This window comes from Lonchura striata, chromosome 19 (assembly GCF_050655825.1).
Source record: "Lonchura striata isolate lonStrDom1 chromosome 19, ASM5065582v1, whole genome shotgun sequence".
Taxonomy (NCBI): Eukaryota; Metazoa; Chordata; class Aves; order Passeriformes; family Estrildidae; genus Lonchura; species Lonchura striata.
The window spans coordinates 6,258,936-6,279,633 of record NC_140721.1 but is presented as its reverse complement, the minus strand read 5'-3'; the positions used below and the strand labels follow the sequence as shown (position 1 = coordinate 6,279,633).

Below are 20,698 nucleotides of genomic sequence, written 5' to 3'. Positions count from 1 at the left end.
TTCCCTTCTATCAATAATTTCCTTACCTCTGAGTTAGCAGGCATGCTAATTACTAGTCTAGAAACACTCATTATACACCTTCCAAAATTTATCATCATATGCAGTCTGGCTACCTTTTCTATCTTTTATATTCACTTGTCACTAAATTTGATAACAAGGAGAGGGTAAAAAATAACTGTAGCTCCTGGAGAACTCACTATAATGTATTTATTCTTTAAATGCAAAGATGCTCATATTTTAGATAATTAAAAATCCATTTTATATCCTGTTTCCAGCAGTAAGTGATAAAATTATTTCTAGTTCAGGTTACTGCTGCCAGCAGGTAAGTGCCCACAATTGCTGTGGGAATTAATGTCCTGACAAGGTGTTAAACACTGGGGCTGCTCTGCAAGCACTGCAGCTTCTGATTTTGAGTAGCCAAAATTCTCTTGTCCTTATTCAGCTATTGAGGGGAAAGATTCAGTGACAGAATATAAGCTGCTCCCAATGCCAGTGCCAGGAGGAAAAGATGGAGCATAAGGAGTGCAGAATGAAATTAGTTACCAGGCAGCAGCAGGAAGGCTTGGGAGCTTCTTTGCATTAAAAGCTTTAGAGCCCCAATAGCACTAATATTAGCTGTCCTTTCTGCTGCTGCCTTCAGCAGGGAGAGTGCTGAGTGTGCTGAAGTGCTGCTGAAGCATTCCCGAGGAGAGGTGGTGACTGTGATCCACTCCCACCCCCAGCCTGGGAACAGGAACAGCCTCTCTGAGAGAGGCACATCACAAACCACTCAGCTCCTTCCCAGGATATAAACCCTCTAACACTCCACCCCTTCAACACTTACTCATCCTTCTCCTGATGGAGACACAGAAGTCCCTCCATGTCTTGTGTAACTGCTGCTGCCCCAAAGCCCAGCAAGAAATCAGGAAAGGACAAAGCTCAGTTGGTTTGTTTGAAAAAAGAAACACCCCAGACTTCCATTTGTAAAGGATCTCTTTAAGGAGATTCCTATAAATAACTTTTCATTTTCTTTGAAAGAAAATAAATTAATAAAGAATATATAGGTTAAAAAGAGCAAAAAGACTTGATATAAGCTTTCCCCCTTACAGCCTTGGGTTTGGCCATGGGAATTGGAGATTTGGCCCTGTGAGTTCAGTTCCCAGATGCTGGAGTCACAAGGGATGCACAGCCTGAATCAGAATCAAAAATTTTCTGCAGCCACCTGTGAAACAGGGAAACAGAGACTCCTGCTCAAGTCTAATCAGATTTGCTTCTCCCAGGAGCCCTGTTAACATCCTCCCAAATTTCCCAGCTGAATTATGGCTGAGCAGAGGTGGCAGGAGCCACCACAGGAGGAAACACTGCCAAGCCATCAGATTTCTCCCCCACCCTCAGGAGACATCTGCAGCTCTGTGACATTGGGGCTCACTGGAGAGGCAGGAACATTTCACCATCTGTGAGCTGTTCAATGGATCTTCCCATCAGCTGAGAGCTGCAAGAAACCTGCCCTACAGGGCTCTGAATGGAAAATTAATGAATCAAAATGCCATGCAGTGTGTTCTACCAACCAGAACTTCTCCTGGATTTATATCCAGGGAAGCACCACTCAAAGCAGTCTTGACCCTCTTAAACCACATTCACTGTGGAAATCTCCCCATTCTCATGAGTCTCTACCACAAGGATCAGCCAGCCATCAGAATGGTCACTGGAGTACAGGAGTTGTACAGAAAATCACCTCACCTCACCGTTTGGACTTATCTTTTACTGGGAACCTTAACTTGCCTTAAATAGATGCAGAAAACCCCAATATTGGGGCCTCTTGAGGTGAGCTCCCATCAGAGAAGCCTGGTGTGCTATTAACTAACCCCACTCATTTTTAAATTTATCTCTGCATCAGTATTAATAGAGTGCAGCACACTCTGCTGAGCGTCCCTCAGACCTTCCCCTGGCTTGCACTGCTGACTGAGGCTTGGAGGTTTTTTTGAGTTTTTTTTTAAGCAATGGCTCTGTCAAAGTCAGAAAATACTTAAGGTCAGCAGACTGAGCATGAACAACGAGAGTCACGCACACAGACACTACATGCAAGAAGATAATAAACTGCTCCTTCAAAAAGCTGAATTCTCTGAGCTAAATCCCCATAAATGCTATCTGCTGTAGTGACCTGGAACAACAGTGTACAGGAAGGCTGGTAACACCAAAAACCAGCTCATTTTGAGACAAATCTTTGATTAGGAGAGGTAGGAAAGTGGCCACTGCTTTTTCTGTCCAACTGGTACAATTGTACTTGCTGATTCTAGGTCAGTGCAGCCAGACTTGATTTCAGGCAGGGAGAAAACAACTCGGCTTCCCAAAGCCAGCCACCACAGAAATAGCTCAAGTTGCTAAGAATAGCAGAGCAGTGGTGTCAGAAAATAGAAAAGAAGCAGCATCGCACACTGATTTATCAGTGCAACAGCAAAAAATAGCACTCCAAATGTCACTTTGGGAATATTATTAAGAGGTAAGCCTGGCTACTCTGCCTCTTGCTGCAAAATACACTCATTTTTGTAATTAATACCATTAGTGCAAATAGCAAACTGTTCACCTGAATGAGGGAACACGGGAACAGGCCCAACAGCAACACAGCCCCAGCTGGGACTGAGGCACTGCCTGCTCTTGTAGAACTAACCTGCGGCCAAAACTGTGATCCCAGGGAGGCACTGAAGCACCAGGCAGTGAGCCAAAGCATTTCCCCCACCTCACAAAGGTCAGACAGACCATGTCAGTCTACCCATCTTTCTTTGAGCCCTAACAGGCTTAGATGGCTTTTGCACTTCCCTTGCTTTACAGGCACCAAGTGAGAAAGGGAGTTTTACTAATCCTTCTCCATTTCATATTCCAGCAGTGAAGGATCCCTGTGCTTGCATGTTCCAGGAAAGTGATACTGCATTCCAGGAGACAGGCTCATAAAGCTGAGCTGTTGCTGAAGCAAAGCTCCTACAAAATTTTCTTCTGAAAGATGCCTGTTCTCACTCTATTCCTCCTTGCACCAGTCATCCAAAGTTTCTGCTTTTGTACTCAAATTCATATCAAGAGCACTTATAACCAATGTCTTCTCAAAAAACATCCCAGCTTCTCCTCACACAGGAACTTTGATAGTTCCTGTGTCTTTTGACCCAGGAACTTGGACACTCCATAGCCAGGATCATATTCTGCAATGAAACAGCCCCTTGAATGACCTGCAAACCATCAACAAAATCCCTCTAGGGTCTTCTGAAAGACCTTGGCATCTTTTGGACTGTTTGCTAGAAATAAACAAGCAAGCCTGCCCATGATCCCCAGGGCTGCCTGAGCTCACCTCCCATGGTGGATTGGCAGGTGCTTGCGGTGGATGCCGTGGCTGCCCTCCACGAAAGCGTTGGGTGGTTTGTGGTACACAGAAGCCAGAGACCCAATGTGGCAGATGAGCTCATCCAGCAGGGTTGGCTCAATCAGATCAGTCTCCTCAGAAATCAGTGGCTTTTCTGAGAGCACCACTTCCTTGGCAGTCACTGGATCCGTGGAAAGAAGGCGCCAGTAGATGTAGCCACGATCCCGCAGGTCTGGGTTGTCAGAATCCTGAGACAAAGCAATGCATCACTCACAGGTCTCAAGTCAACTAATGCCTGTAATCACTTTATTCTTCTGGATTAAAAAACCCCAACCAGCCAGCAGCCACAGCCACCAATTTCAAAATGATGTTACAAACTGCTTGTTGAGATGAACATCTTAAAACTAAAAACAAGAACTAAAGTATTAATGCCTGGCTTCCTGCTCAGGGAGGAAAAATCCCAGGATTTATTCCCCACAAAACAACAGAGCTGCCAACTGCTTTTCAAACTTTCCTGCCACTGAGTGTTAGGAGAAATCCAGAAAAAAGAGCATGAGTGGCAATAGCTGGTGCACACTAAGAGCAGACACACAACACTGCATAATGATCCAAGATTCCTGGAAATATGACTTACCCAAGGCACTGCTGGACGAAAAAGATGCTGCAGAGCCACATCTTAATAAGCCATATTCTTTATAGCAAAAGAGATCTTAATTTACCCTGCCTTTTAGTTATCTAATGAAGTATGGAGAGATGCTAATGATACACACTTAGGGTACTTCATCAGTTCTCCAGCTGTCAATAATACTCTTGTTTTATTGCAGATACTTTTGCCTCTGCATGAAGTGCTAATTATTTCTCTCTTTGAGCAGCTCTGCCCAGAGCAGCAAAGTGAGTGGGGATGGTTTGCTGATAATGTTCTAGGGAGAGGAAGGTGCTGTGGTTTTCTGTTGTAGTAAACTGTTCATGGAAACAAGAGCTCAGATTTTTAATCTTCACATCAGCAGAGTAACAGGATTAGAGGGCTTTTCTCCTTGATAAAATTCCAGCAAAATATTGTACACCTCACTAGCCTTCCTCTTGGCATTTCTTTTTCTCTTCTGTGCTCTCATTGCTGCCCTGTCAGAATCTGCATCTGCCATCTGCCTCAAGACATTCTCAAACCTCTTCTTGAAATGAGACTGAGCTCAGCTCATTTTGCTTGTAAGGACCTAAATGAATCTCTCTGTTGTCTCACACATTATCTCTGCAGAGCTGTTTTTGTTTGATGGTAGAATTGTGGACTCTTTGCACTTTAACAATCCCTCCCAGACTCTGCACTCAGGATCAGGCAGGGCTTCTGCAAGAGCACACATGAAAGGCTACACACTCTCCTACTTGCAGGCACCTACAGATTCAAGGCTGACTGTTTCTTCTCACAGCCAAAAAAAAACCACACTGGAAGCTGGTAAACCTACTGAAACAAGAGGCTCAAATATCTCCCAGTTTCTCTCCCACTTCTCCTCTCTCCAGGGTCTGTATGCACACCTGTGGAGCAACACCAATGAGCCCAGGCTAGCCCAGCTGCCCACCCATCAACAGCAATGGGGATGCAGAGGTCTGAGACCTCAATTCCTGTGTTCCTTCCAGCCCCAGCTGCTCCACTGCTATTTTTACCAGAGCTGGCTGGATGAAGCTCACTCCTGCTACAACCACACCTGCAGTCTGCTGTGCAGACAAGCTCTGAGACACTCAAAGTGCAACAATACCTAAGCTGGGGAAAGAAACACACATGTAATTATTCTCCCACTCAAGCAAAAAACACCTAGAAATCAGACCTTGAAGCATAAGGTTTTTCAGTGTTTTACAGCCAGTTATCCTACACTGACTTATTATTCATAGAAAACACAAAAAGTCAGACTGAATCAACATTTGTGACAAACAGAGAAACAAACCCAGACGCCTGTTATATTCTGAGGGTGCCATTAAATGTTTTGTGAGTCAGCACAGTGGGTTTTAGCACTTAGTACCTTTCTTCTGTTGGCTCAGGCAAATGATACAGCCTGCCCTTGGCCCACTCCTCTCTGAAGAGCAGCTCAGATCCTGCCTAATAGGAGGTTTTGAAGCAAGAAAAGCAGCTCATGGGCTTGTTGCGGCTGACCAATGCAACTCCCCAAAGGAATGAATAAAAGTTTTAAGTGCAGTAAATCCACAGCTGTGATTTCTTGCAGCAAAGAGGATCAAAAAGGCCAGCTGATGATTGACTCCAGGTTTTCTGCTCAGAAACAATCACAGCCCATTCAGCTGGCAGACTATTTTTATCACTTGACACAGCAGGTCTGGAGAGGAGCTGATTTTTTTGGGCATTTTACCTCAGTCATTACAGCCAAGGAGTGCAGGAAGATCAGCTGAGCTCTTACCCACCCCTGCCACCAGGACATCACCTCTGTCCTCTAGAACTACAGCAGTTGTGTCTGCCAGCTCAAGCCCAGCCTTGCCTGCAGTGATCTGAGCTCATAACTCAGCACCTCATGCATAATGAATCCATGATCTTAACCCACTGCTACAGCCTCCAGCAAAGCTGCCACATTGGTTGACAGCATCCCAGTACAAGGAAAAAACCCCAAACCTCAGTTCTTTCTTTTTTTAAGCACTGCTTAAACTTTGCAGTTCATAGAGCCAAGTCTTTGCCAGGTCTCATAGCTCCAGATATTTAACTGTAAGCCACCTTCAAGGAGAAAGAATTTTGGTTTCTTGATAATTCTACACTGTCCCTACCTTTCCATTTATGCGTGAATGGGGAAGAAATTCACATAAAGCAAGAATTAAGAAGGAGAAAGCAGATTCCAGATGGTAACAGGCACAGAGCAGCTTTTAAATAGAGTCTCTTTGGGAGAGAAGGGAACACCCTTGAATCTGATCTACTGCAAAGCTGCCTGGTCTGGCAGCTAGGAAACATGAGACAGCAGGCCAGCAGAGTGTCTGCAGGGCTCAGGCTCACTGGATACCTTGGCTTACCTGTGTGGCCAGGCTGAGGACCTGCTGCACCAGCTCCTGTGTCTCAGAAGGCTTTTTCAAGAACAGCTTCACTATTGCAGTCAGGAGGGTGAGCTGCACCTAAGAGAGAGGGGCACAGGAGAGATTAGAAATTAGTATTCCATTACTAGTGTAAAACATGGCTTCAGTTTCCTCACAGCATGACACTATTCTTTGCCAGTGAAACCAAATATAATGAGACTCAGACTTTTGCCTGCTGCAAAACACTTTCACAGAGAAGTCCCTGAGCAGCAGGCTGAGGTTTGTGTTATACCCCATCACTATGTAAGTTCTGGTCCCTTAGCCATTCCCCCACGAAATGTGCAACCTCTGGAACCCCCTCCAGTTCTGTCTTGTCCTCCCAAGGTAAGAATTTTTGGAGATACAGACAACAAAGCAAAACTGCAGATTCCCAAGAGTTTTATTTCAGCCCAATACTGAACCTTTTATTGGCAAGTATTGTCTGACCACTGCAATGACATTTACTGTCCATCCCATAAACACACTGCACAAAATGCATACTGCAACTTTACCTGAGTGCTTTCATCATGGAAACCCTCCAGGAAACTCTCCAGCAGCTCATCTGCATTGTCAATTCTTTCAGCATATTCACCCACTATCCAAATCATGGCAGCTCTGGCATCTGGCTCATCCAGGGAATCCAGGTTCTCACACAGAGTGGCAATGATGCTCTCATACCTGGGTTGTCAGAGTACAGCTGGATTACTGGGGTGAACTGGACTTGTTTCACTCCATTTCTGCCCACATCATTCTGCAGAGAATCCTGCACTGAAGTAATGTCTTGTATTTCTATACAATAAGCAGCATTTCATTCAACTATTTTTTCCCCTCCCAAAGCTGAGCACGGAGATCTCAGAGGGTCTCTGCAGTTTAATCCATCAGCAGGACCACCCAGATGTGGAGTTCAAGATAAAGCTGCCTTCTGTTCTGTTTGCTAATGGGAATATTTGATCCAACAGTTCAAACCATAAGTCTGAATCAGATCCTGCAGCCCTGCTGGAGGCTCCAGCCTGCTAACTCTAAACTGGGTATTACACTCCCCTCAAAAGCTTTACTTTAAACCAGACAATATCCCACACTCATTTAGCTTCCCCTATTCCCACATGTGGGTATCCCCAGAAGCAGGGAATTTCTGAGTCTGACAGCAGAAATTGCCAGGGAAGCCTGTAGATGTCCCATATTAGTTTTTAGGTGATTATGAAATCTCTGCTGAAAAACATTGCTGCAGTTCAGTTTGGCTGAGGAGACAAAATCTTACTGCAGAACCAAGAGAAGCTGAGCTCTGCCCAAGCCAGAGGGAACACTTGGTGGGAAACAAGCAGTCCTGTGTTCAGCACAACCTGACTGGGTCTCAGACCATGGGTGCTATGAACTTTCACAGCCTTGTATGAGGACACTTGTACACTTCATGGATTTCTAGAGGGGATTAAAACCAGGATAACCTGATGCTGTAAACTTGGCCAAATTTTCCTTCTGGCATCCTCTGCAAGAGCTTTACTGGCTGTTGATCCAGGCTTCAGTAGGAGTGGTGGGGAAGGACAACCTTTCAATTCAAACTAATAACAAGCCAGGCTGACCCCTCGTCTAGAGCCAACACCTGAATCCTACCAAACCAGGAGTGGGATCACTGCTTCTACCTTTGCTTCAGAGCCCTGGTGAGCTGAGGTCTGCTCTATTCTGATGATGGCAGCCAAGTGCTTCCAAAAAAAACCCTTCTTCCACCTACTTGTTGGGGTACTTGCGGAAGATGTCCCTGATGACCACGATGGCCTCCTGCACCACATAGTTCACCTTGGTCTGGATGAGGTCCAGCAGTGTGCTCACACAGCGCTCTGCAGATTGCTGGAGAGAGCAGAAAAACACAATTTAAAAAGCTGAAGAAACATTCCTGCTCCCACAGAACTCACTGAGGAATATGGTATGTGTATGAGAAAAGGCCCAGAGGACAAGAGCTGCAAACTCTGTCCACAGAATCACAGAATAATGAGGTTGGAAGAGACCTCTAAGATCATCATCAAGTCCAACCTATGCCCTAACATCTCAAGCAGACTATAGCACCATGTCCAGTCTTTTTTTAAACACATCCAGAGATGGTGATTCTACCACCTCCCTGGGAAGACAATTCCAGTACTTTATTATTCTTTCAGTGACAGTTTTTTTCCTAATATCCAACCTGTACCTTCCCTGAGACCGTGTCCTCTTGTTCTGTCAGTGCTGCCCAGTGGAAGAGACCGACCCCTTCAGGGAGTTGCAGAGAGCAATAAGGTCACCTCTAAGCCTCCTCCAGGCTAAACAACCCCAGTTCCTTCACAGCTTTCTGTGTCCAGGAATGAGCAACAGGGTAACAAAAGGCTGGTTGTTACAGTGGGGACACCAGCTGGCTCCAGCTCCTCTAGAAATTAAGAGGCACAACTGTGCCAGCAGAAAGTTGGGTCACCACATGAGAGAGCTTGAGAACATCATCTACACTGCTGTTTGTACCACCTGGGGATGGTACAGGGCACTGAGAGAGCTCTCTGGGGCTTCCCATGCCAGGCAATCAGAGCTGGGAAAGTTCTGATAAGAACTGCCAGAAAGTTTCTAACAAAGCCAGAAGGCAGGAGAAAACTGTTGTCAAAATCAGCAGCAGAAAAGCAGCTCCCAGCAGCAACAGGTTCAGTATTTTTGAGGTGAGGTCACCAACAACATGTGAAATGTACAGCTAAAAACAGAAATTCAGCCGTTCCTAATGCAGCTTTCAATTAATTAGTTCAATTCACAGGCACTGCAAGATAACAAGGACTGGACACTGTCATGCTCCAGGAACCAGGAGTGGAGTTAGAGGCAGATAATTCAGGGAGGTCTGTTCCCAAACAGCACAGCAAGGCAGGACATCACAGGAGCAACCAACTCCAGCAGCAGAGAGTCTCCAATAAGGGCAGTGATTGGGTTATTAGCAGAGCACACATGAAGCCTCATTACACAGCTGGTGATTAATGTGAGAAGCAGACTGCTCCCAACACTGCCTTCAGAACACTCATAAAGGATTCGGGCTGGAGACAAACACTGTGGGGCACAAACAACAGCAATGTAGGTGGATTTTTCAATTCCAGTGAGTTAACAGCTTACAGACTTACAGAGCACTTAAAGGCTGGGCAGGAGGAGGAGGAGTGAAATGGCATTTTAGTCACAGGAATCGGCTCTTTGAGAATGGGCAAAAATCTCAAGGACAAACCTCAGGAATTTGGGTCAGAGACTAAAACCTTCTGGCAGTTTCCTGCCCTCCTGGGTATCTCACACAGGGCCTGTCAGCACAAACAGGCTGACATGAGGATCAGCCAAGGGAAACCAGCACTTGGTCTGCCTTTGCAAACTGGCAGTAAGTCATAAAACTCTCCCCTGAAATTCAAACCAAACAGAAGAAAAATCCAATACAATTGGTGTCAGAGAGGCATCACATAAAAATGGGTGATTGCTGCAATATTTTTTTATGATACCTCTCCCTCCTTAGCTCAGCTTTATAGGTACTATGGCACTACAGGGGCACTGAATGGCAACCTGACCATGTCCTGCCCTGATCCCTGCTGCTCCAGAGGGGATTTGAGGCTGTGACTTGGAAGACACTTCCACTTCACGAGGACTGACCACAGACCTGGCTCCACACACTGACCTGGCTCACAGTGAGAGCCTTGCTCAAAGTCCTTGCAAGAGAGATGCTTCAGAGCTTCAAATTTCACCTCTTCATCTCAGTAACTTTCATCTGATATTTTAACAAGTGACCTGATGGGGGTAAATTTGTCCCACACCCATTCTACAGAATCTACAGCACCAGTTACTGCTGGCAACAAGCAGTGCAGCCCTGTCAGAGCCAACTAACAGAGCTTTAAGAGCTGTACAATTCAAGGAAAAGCAAATTAAATTTTAGTTTTCTTTTCTTTAGATGCTTTGAAGTATAATTTTTTCCAGGAAAAGCACAACATGCACTTTAAAATATACAGCAATGATTTTTAGCCATAGAGTCCTTTGGAAAGTGAGCAGTGGTGGGCACATGCCCAGAAGAGCAGTCCCTCTAGCAAAAGCCATCTCAGCTCACCCCATCCCTTGTAAACACACTGCTTTTTGAAGGTGGACATCCTTGGGGACAGCAGAGCTCTGCAATCTGATGAAAGAGTGCCCCAACTCAAACAGCTTTCAGGTTGGAGTGAGAAAGGACAACCAACCAATGTCAAAATTGCTTTGTTTTTCTGCAGAAACCAAATGAAAGCCCACAAGATTACTGAAGTAGCATGTATCACACTCGGCCATAAGCCTCAATGATTCCTAAGAACCAAGTTGCTGGCAGAATGTCTTGGAAACCAGACAAATACCCCTGTAAGATGGCTCCTTCTGCTTCTCCTTTGCTCCAGAGGAATCCCTATCTTTACTGCATCCACTTCATTTCCTTTTCCCACAGGAGTGGTGCTTGTTTTCCTTAAAACCAAAGCATGACACGATGGTTTCTCATGATGCTGCCACTGGAGCAAACCAATTCACAAGGCAGAGAAGTGTAGCTACACCAGAGTTTGCTGTAGATAAACCCAAATTAACTCTGAGCTCAGCTATCAATAATCCAGCCCTATCCACACAAAATGATGATGTTCTGACATCCCCTAAAACAATGTGACTGCTCAAGCCTGGGCAAAACCTTGCTATTCAGTGTGGGTGTTGGTTCCATATCCCCAACCAGCACCAGAAGCAAAGGGAACACCACATTTGCTTTGTTGTGCACCTCCCAGCAGACAAATTTATTTCTGTCTCATTCTCCTAGGAGTGACAATTAGACAAAAAATAAGATCCCTAAAGGCAGAGCTGAGGTGCTCTGTGAATCCTCATCCATCAACAGCTCCCACTGGCTGTGTCCTCTGTCAAAAAGCAGATTTCTGAGCTTTGGGAACTTGGACACTGATGGCTGTGAGGATGCTCTCCCATTAGTCATAACTCACAGTGTAAACAGCCTTTAGTAAACACAGATGCACTGGGGACAGGGATTAACCTAGGGATGAGGAACAACTGTCATGAGTTGTTCTATGTATCTCTTTAAATCAGGTTCTTGTCAGAGCAGGAAACAGACCTCACCCTTAGCAGCAGCATCCTCAATGGAGCAGTGCCAAAAATCAAGGTTAAAATGGCTAATGGAGAGGCACAATTACAATTAGAGGGTCACTGGGGCATTATTATCAGTCCTTTCTCAAATATCAGCTTATCAAATATGACTGTTGTGGTATCAGGGATGGGGATAAATGTGAGGGATGAGGACAGGAAAGGGTAAAAACTTCTAAAATCACCTTGATGCTGCAGGAATACACCACCATCCATATGCAACTAGGACAGGCACGGGGCCAAATCCTAGTGAGAAAGTCCCTGCTGAGAACTAAAACAAATTCCCACCCTGCCAGCACAGTACTGCTACAAAAAGCACTGTCACCAGCTCCTTTTAAACTTCTCTGTAGCCCTTTTCCATGCTCAGGGGGTTTTCTACTGTCACTGCTGTGCCTCCATCTAGACAGGTACCTGCCTGGATGCAGCATGGAAGGAGTGCTCTGGTATTTTGAAGTGCAGATATGAAACAGAAGCCCCCTGTTCCATGGGGCTGTGCTTCAAAGAAAGCCCCTGGCAGTGACAAACCTTTGAGGGCTGAAGGAAGGAACAGAGAGCTGCACAAAAAGGCAGCTGATTCTCTCCAGAGGACAGAAGTTGGTGTCCTCTGTGCACAGGCTTGCAGGAGTTTAGCTGAAACAAGAGAATCCTCTGCACTGACACCACACTAAGCCAGGCATGATTAGGTTATTATTTAAATCTGCTGTCAGGCAATGCTCATGGGAACACACTTGAGCAAAAGCTAAATGAGCTCAGCTGAAATTAGAGCACTTTATGTGACATTTTGCACTCAGTCATCAGTTTACTGAAAAGTACCAACACCACAGCACAAATCTTCCCCCTCTTCACAGGATTTCTGAGCTCCTGACAGGCATTTCAGATTCACTTACAGTGAAATTAACAGAGACATTACTAAAAAAACAATATTCTATTATGAGCACTTCCACTGGCAGAGGACATTTCAGACTTGTTTTGGATAACTGCAGAGGTTCCTGGGAACTTGTTTGCATAAGCATTGAGGTAAAAGAGCACACTCCAAATGAGGCCACAAGTTATATGGATTTACATAAGTAGAGTCACTCATTTTGTATAAATTGCATTTAAGTGCCCCAAATCTCTGCAATTCTCTGCCTCTGTGTTCTGTTCTTCTGAAATGGAGGGGAGGGATGACACCAAATGCTTCATAATACTGAGTTTCTCTATACAATATCATCTTCTTTCCCCTTCAAAAGGTCAGGCCACAGCTATAAAAGGATTTGGATGGATAAGTGGTCATTGTTGCACTAAAGCAAATGCAGTAAAATACTCCATCAAGAGTAAATGACCTGCTTTGCTCTGCCTGCAAGATGAGAGGAGCACCCCACCCACCTATGATGTCCTCACAGCTCACACACTGCTCAGTGCTACTCTACCCATAACCAGGATGTATCCAGGCCACTTGAGGGCCACCGCTGAAATTCCAGCACCAGGGAAATGAGGTGGCAAAGCCCATCATTGGTTCTGAAAACAGGGAACCACAGAGAACCTCCAGGATGAGATACTTGCCTCCACCTTGATGGCACAGCGGCCGATGGCTCGCACGGCCTTGCGCACGAAGTCAACATCCACCTCGGTGGCGTATTCCTTGAGCTCTGCCAGGACCTGTGGGGACACCACACCAATGTCAGCCCCTGGGGACACTCAGGGAACAGCCCACCCTCACAGGTGATGCTGCTTGGACATCAGAAGATGAGCAGGATATTCTTTCACAGCTACCACACACATCCAGCCAAACTCTGCCATCAGCCTCACCCTCCGAAGCCTACTGGGTTGGTTAGACTGGTGTCTAATCCAAACTGGTGTGGTTACACTCGGTGTAGGCTGGACAAAGTCAAAAGGTGGCCTGGTCTTGATTATTTTCAATCCCCCTGAACAAGAACTGAGGAAAAATCAGCCCTGCCAAACTTAAAGGTTTCTATTCCTTCCTACACTGAAAAGATATTTGCTGCATCCAAAGCTCTCGGCAACAACCATTTTTGATCTTTCCTTTTCTGTGCTGAGATGAACCTTTGGATCCCTGGTGAATTCAAACAGAAGATGCAGAGGAGATCTGAGGACACTCTGGAACATCTATATACAGATTAATAACAGCATGAAGATACTTCCCCTTATAAAACTAAGATTTATTATTTTGTCTCAGTGTTTTTGCTAATGGAAACCGATGAAGGGCTAAACCCAGGATCTGCTGGGATCTTAAAGACCTTTAACTAAAAAGCTTTGTCTTAAATCACTTAGCTTACAAAAATTATTTCAAGAAAAGACCATATATAATTTATATTCCCTCAAAAGCTCGATTTATTTCAGTTTCTCATGCCAAACATGACATCAGGGATTTAATTGTGATGTCACAAATAGATGGTGAGGGAGAGGGAAGCAGCACAAAGCCAGACAGTCCTTTGAAAAATCTCTCATCCAAGCAAATTGCTCAGATAAATGACAAGATAAAGAGGCCATGAAGGGCCAGACTGCAGACACATAAATCTGCAAGGAGGAGACAGGACATCTGTGTTTTGAAGTTTTATTATTTCCTTGGATGATCTACATTGCACAGCACTTGGAGCACCTGCCTTTAGCAGCTGATGCTTCCCAAAGACTGCCCAAGGCCTGGGCTGGATCCACCCTGGTGCCTTGGTCCAGGCTAGGCACAGGGATGCAGAATCCCCACCAGCAGCACAGGAGGACGTGGCTGGAAGCTGCTCTCAGGTCTCATTCCAGGACATATTCCTGCTAACACTTGTGTTACTTTATGAATGCCTCCTCAGAAGCTGGAGAGATTCATTCATTAGTCTGCAGATCTCAGACTGCCCTCCAGACACCACTGCCTTTCATGCAAACAACCCATATTATTGGAGCATTATAAATTCAAATTGGTGTGGAGCCTACCAAGAGTAAAGAGAAAATTCTGAATATGTCCACATGGAAACTGATTTTTAGAATATTTTTCATGCCCCCAGCACAAAAAGAGCATGAATTACCTTGCTCAGTTCCAAAAATCATCAGGAAAGAGCTGAAGGAGCTGCTTCAAAATGTCACATGAAATGAAACTGTTCTGTGACAATTAGGATAGGACAATAATAGCACTGACCAGAGGCATTAATCATTCTGCATTAGTGTTAGGCCTCATGGCCAGGGGTGCACTCAAGAACACCTCCTCCAAGGAAGGGATCTGCATGAAACCACCATCAAATACAAGAATAATCTACACTGTAAAGCAAATCTCAACGCAGTTCAGCTTCAGCTTTGTGCTATTTCCACTCTGGAAGCAAGTTAAGCAAAAGCAGGATTTTTTTAGCTCTCAAGAGTGCCTGTGCAAGCGTTATAACAATTTTACTAACATGAAATTCACACTTCAATAATGTTTGGCCTTTCTGATTGCCTCCCTTACAGGCACAGCCCTCTCACTTGAAACAAGGCTCTCATTCCAACCTCAGCACTGGCAGTGACTCATTTGACAGGATCCATGAGTTCTCCTCCTGGAATTGTCATCTGTGAAACAAGATCCACCTCATGGTCACGATGCATCCATGCCAGGCTATTAACATTTAAATTCTGGGGGAAACTCCAGCACCTCCCATTAAAGAACTGCACAGAGCACTCCACCTGGCACAGTGATGCCTAAAAGTGATGTTAACTCCAGGAGAAGCTGCAAACACCCTCCCACAAGGAGCAGGGGAGGGTTTTCCTCTCCCAGAGCACAGCAGGAGTGCCCCAGCTGACCTGGGCAATGTTTGCTTGGGAGGCCAGGCGGATCATGATGTCCAGTTTCTCCAGTTTGACATAGATGGGGTCGTTGTACTTCACAAAGAACACTTTGATCTCCTGCTTCAGGATTTCAGGCCTGCAGGGAACATAATGCAGTCACTCAAGAGTGGTAAAATACCCAAACTATTGTAATAACAGGCATCTTTTCTTTAGAAATCTCCCCAAATATCCACTGAGAAACAGAATGATGTAATTTTGCCCTGGTTGACCAGGGAGGTCATGGACTCCCCATCCCTTCAAGTGTTCAAGACCAGGCTGGACAGGGCTCTCAGTAATTTGGAGGGTGAAACTTGCAGAGGAATTTGGAACTGGATGATCTTTAAGGTCCCTTTCAACCCAAACCATTCTCTGACTCCGATTTTATGTCTAGGATGTGCAAACACCAATTTGAAGAGAGAAGTCAGGTCAAAAAGATTACTTAGACAGAAAAATGCATAATTCAAGTCTTTCTACGGCCACACCTCTGCTTCCTCTATTTGAGCTGCTGAACCAACCATGACAGGCAGTGAACATTTTCACTGAAAGCATAACATCCTTATCTCAATGCAAAACCTACAAATTCATTTCCACTTTTACCTGCAAGATGCCAGTGCACAGTATAATATAATCACAAAGTGCTATCCAAGCCTTTTCACCTTTCCAGTAAGGATCAGCAGCAATAAAACATGAACATGGGAGCAGAGTGTAAACCACAACCTACTCTACACCAGGATGTCACCAGCCTGGTGGTTCTGTGCTAACAGAATAGCACAGTGAGATGCTATGGGTCACTATGGACTGTTCCTGTTTATTATTTTGATTTATAGAGGGCAATTCTGACTACTCATAAAGAGAAGGTGAAGAGAGGCAGGTAAAGAAATACTGCATGAAATTGGTATCACAAGTTTGCTTCAAAGGAAATCAATTCAGGCTACTGGAGTCATGAGACTGTTTTACCTGGCTCTCAAGGGATCTGAGCCTGGATTCAAAGAAATTCTGTGCATGTGGCAATATCTGGAGATCTGAGATAACCAGATGGCCTTTGACAACACAGGAATTAAACCCCCTGAGCCTTTACCTCTTCTGCACAATCAAGTTGATGTTCCTCAGGGCAACATACTGCACTTCAGGCTCTCCAGACAGCAGGGTCACCAGAGGAGGGGCAAGTTTCTTCAGCAGCATGTTGTAATAATCAGAGTCCTTGGGAAGGAGCTCCAGGAACTTCATCAGGACCTTCACTGCTGACAGCACCACTGCCGAGTTGGCGTGAGACAGCCGGGGGGTCACCCGCTCACAGATGCTGGAGACAGACACAGAAAAGGGCTCAAATGGATTTCAGGGTGCCAAATACTTCAAATCTAAATTTAGGAGATGGCACATAGCTTCTCAGATACTGCTTGGATTTGGTTTTGTTCACAATGAATGGGCAAAGTCCTGTTTTCCTGAATGCAGCCGGAAACAAACAGGGACTTCTCTCACAGCTTCAAGTTTCTCTCCTGACACAGTCAGCTCAGGAACAATTCCACACTTCCTGCTTTTTCCTGGTGGTATTTTCTATTTGTGTGATCCTGTCTGTCACCTACAAACATAACTTTAACAAAAACAGCTACTGGAAAAACACTTTAGCCTCCATATAACCATTCAGAAGTGATACACGCTTCTGGCTTGCTTGGAGGGTTGCTGTCATTTCAACAGAAAAAGATTTCTGTTCCTCTGAATACACAAGAGTGACCTAAATATCCTCCCAAAACCCACTTGCCATAATGGATCCTGTAATCAAATAGCATCCTAAACAGCCCATCCCAAAAAGAAAGGAAGTTTGGGTTCATATGGTCTTTCTTACAGCATCTGTCAAGTTTCTTCCCACTCCCTCCTGCATATTGCTAACCCAGAACAATCTTATTCCCATCTGTGCCTCCTGAAGTTTCTCCCCCTGCAAGATTTGCTTTCAGCCATGCTGGAAGGGAAGCTGCACAGCTCAGCGAAGAGCAGAGAAATCCAAGTCAGGGTTGGGGCACCCCCAGCTGCCTCTACCCAAGATCACCTGCATGGCCCAGCTGCCTCCCCTCTCTGTGCCTCAGTTTCCCCATGCACAGGGGAGTGACACTTTGCTGGAAAGGAGGGTGGCTTTCCCAGTGATGTCTGACTCCAGGAAATAAACTCCACACAAAGGAGCAAAATCACTCTTCAGAGGAATTGCAGCTGAGGAACTGGGACATGTTCACAGGTGCTCAGAGCAGTGCTCCCTCTGACAGAGCTGGGGTAACACCAGGCTCACACCCTGGAGATCTCTGCAGGTTTCTAGCACTCATTAAAAGCTGTTTCTGGCACAAAAACAGAACACATGGGGGAAAGAAAAACCAGCAAGACTACTGGGAGGCTTCTTAGAGACAATGCATCAAAAAAAGAGTCAATGAAGAAACCCATCAAAATCCAAATAGCCTGGCCAGGATTTCCATGCGGGTTTGTGATCCTTCCTCCTCCTCCATCCCCACATCAGCTGCATTAAATACATCATGTCAGAGTCTCCCCATTCCAAGTTACTTTTCTGGCTGAACCCTTGTTTTCTTGGGAACACAATCTGGCTTTTTGTGATTCTGGAGACAGATGAGGAAGAGGCTTGAAGCGCACAAACTAACAGCCCACTACCCAAACCCTAAAGTCTTTTTATTTAGGGTTTAGTTATTGCAGTTAAAGATAAAAGCACAAAGGTGAATTTGGAAGAGTGAAAAAGGTAATTTCTTACCTTTATTTTCACTTCTATTATATCACAGACTAGTTTGCAGCTGGAAAATATTCCAGCCTCAGACCTCCAGTACTTTGGAAACCCACACACCTATAAAGGCTTCTTGCCTCTCAAAGCAGCAAAACCAAATAGGAAAGCTCTGCTTTAAAGCAGAAAATCCTCCCAACAGTACTTCCACTGTTACAGGTTTGGACTTGGGCTGATCGCTTCTTAGTAGTGCCAGTCCCCACAAGAACCAGCTTTTTAAATAGGGAAAAAAAAAAAAGGTTAAAAAAGATAAACAGAGAAAATAGTTCTGCAGAGGGAAGGGGCAGGTTTCCAGCATCAGCCCCAGCCACCAAAAGTAGCTTTGCTTTTAAATGTAGTTTATCAAGTCTTATTTGTGTTGCCACAGTGCCCTGTTATCAGAAGTCCCCCAGCAGCCCCCAAGTGCCACCAAAAAGCCACCGCACCTCTGAGCTTCCCGGTCATCCTTGGGGTTGTAGTTGGACAGGCAGTCCAGGATGAAGATCTGCCCCCACTCTGTGCACTCATTTAAAGCTGTCAGCAGCTTGTTGATGTTCTGGGGGTTCAGATCCAGCAGGTTGCTGTTGGGGTGGGACTCACTGATCTCCGACAGGGCGGCCACGGCGTTCGCTACCACCTGGGGGAAGAAGAGTTCCTTGTTAGCAGAGCATGAGAGGCTGGGCAGGGATTGATCCAGGCCTGGGGACACACAGGGAGCAAACTGGAGCTCTGTCAGCTGCCACAGCAGTTATCTGAGCCTTCTGGGATGCAGCACTGCTGGAATCGGTGGTACTGATGATTCTGAGATTGTAGAAAGTCTCTGTCTGTCAGTCCCGCTGCCAAAGAAGAAGTCATAATTCATCTGTGCCGGTTCCAAGGTTGTTTATTCTGTTCATCTCTAACATGTTCTGCTGCCCTGCCCAGCTCTGTCCTGCAGGGCAGCGTGTGGGGCTCTGCCCTCAGTGGGATGTTACAAACATTAAATACCAGAAACTCCCTGGGCTGGATTTACAAGAACGTGCCAATATCTGTCACCTACGTTGGACAGTGTGTCCCCAGCCTGAACCAACAGAAAAATGCCAACACCACAGTGAGACATGGAGGGCATGAAGAAGGAGAAAAAGGACAGGACACACCCAATTTCCTCCATCTTGTCCCCTTTGGACGCCTTATCTAGAATCCAAAAATTTTACTTTTGCACTTGTGCCATACTAATTATTGCTTCTATCAAACACTCAGAGCTTGTAATTCATGCTGTAAAACTGGAAATTCTTTTCCACGGACAGAGATCATAGACAGTGTCTCTGGGGGCTCTGTACAGAGCAAGACACTGTCTGTGATCTCTGTCCATGGGTTCCTGACCCCTCCCAGGGTCCCAGGCCTGCCAGGGCAGCCAGAGGGATGCCCTGGATTCCGACACAGCACAACCTCACAACCAAACTGCAGAGCCCCAAGCCTCACTGGAAGGAACGGGGACCCGGGACGAGGACATCACGAGAGACTTTGCTGTGGAAGGAGCTGGAGATGGCACCCACAGGGAACACCACCACCCTGCTTCCCTGCAGGCTCCACATCCTCCACCAGTTCCAGGAGATGCTCAGCTTTAAAGTCAGGGTGCCCAAACCTCCAGCTGCCCTATTTATTCAGGAATGTGTGCATCTTGCCCAATTTCCCCATGGCACATGGCTTCACAGTGATCCAGAAATGAGCTGGCAGGTGCCTGGCAGCCTCCAGCTCTGCAGCAGCACTGGCAGGTCACACAGTTTGAGAGCAAACAAACAGTTTCTCTAAAATGGGCAGCTCCTGCTAAATTTTTAATAACCCATATTTCAGTTTCAGTCTCTAGAATATCCTTTTGCTTTATGGAGCCATGGTAAAGCAAGCACTCCAGCAGAACTCATGCCTGAAAATATTCCTGCTGCATTTTGGACTAAAAAAGGTCTTCTCTTTTCTAAGCACAGATGAAAGGAAGCACAGAGAGGAGGTCCAGGGTCTAGATTGACACAAACAGAAGTGGGAGTGCAGCATAAATTTCTAATTCTTATTTCTATACTCAAATTCAATAGTTATTCCAACAGACTCCAATGGGAAGACTTTTTAAAATTGAAGAGTCTCAGAATAGAGACAAAATAGAAATTTTGCAGGCAAGACTAAAGTCCTATTTGTTTAACAGGAAAAGGGATTTAAGCTGAGTTTGACACAGAAAACTGAAATCCCCTATGTAAAGGTATTTTCAGGACATTTTACAATGTACATCATGTCCAGTCCAACTCCCAGTAAATATTTGCTCAAATGGAGATTTATAGTGTTATTTTCTATGAGATTAAAGCAAAGAAACATCTTATCTAAAATCATCTAATTGTCTGGATGGCTAAAGATGCTTTTGATGCAGTACAATGAAAACAAGAACAGCACAACCAGAACTTTCCCTGCCTTCTTCCCATCTCTGCTTGTCATTAAACCAATATATTCCAAAGTCATCGCACAGGCACAGTAATGTTGATTGTTCTGCATTTCACACCTAGAGGTCAGAGATAGGATTTTGATCCAAGATTTTATGAATTTCATTAGTTGAATGAGCCTTCTGTCACCAAAATCATTAGCAATCAGTGCTGCTGCTGTCTTCTTGTACTGTTTTAATGAGGAACTTATTAAGATAGGCTGCTTATCCTTCTCATTATTTAATC

At 45.3% G+C, this 20,698-nt stretch overlaps 1 protein-coding gene across 8 annotated transcripts in view; it reads right to left on the bottom strand.

Moving 5' to 3' along the window:
• The window catches only part of AP2B1 (adaptor related protein complex 2 subunit beta 1), a 76,016-nt gene that overhangs the window by 36,232 nt on the left and 19,086 nt on the right, over nt 1-20,698 (bottom strand). For all 8 annotated transcript variants that reach the window (XM_021550980.3, XM_021550983.3, XM_021550982.3 and 5 more), the window contains exons 6-13: nt 18,458-18,648; nt 16,338-16,559; nt 15,236-15,356; nt 13,025-13,120; nt 8,091-8,206; nt 6,877-7,042; nt 6,326-6,424; nt 3,317-3,576 (exon numbers count right to left, since the gene is read on the bottom strand). In XM_021550980.3, the coding sequence (XP_021406655.1) occupies nt 3,317-3,576; nt 6,326-6,424; nt 6,877-7,042; nt 8,091-8,206; nt 13,025-13,120; nt 15,236-15,356; nt 16,338-16,559; nt 18,458-18,648 (1,271 nt within the window). The remainder of the gene's footprint in view (nt 1-3,316; nt 3,577-6,325; nt 6,425-6,876; nt 7,043-8,090; nt 8,207-13,024; nt 13,121-15,235; nt 15,357-16,337; nt 16,560-18,457; nt 18,649-20,698) is intronic.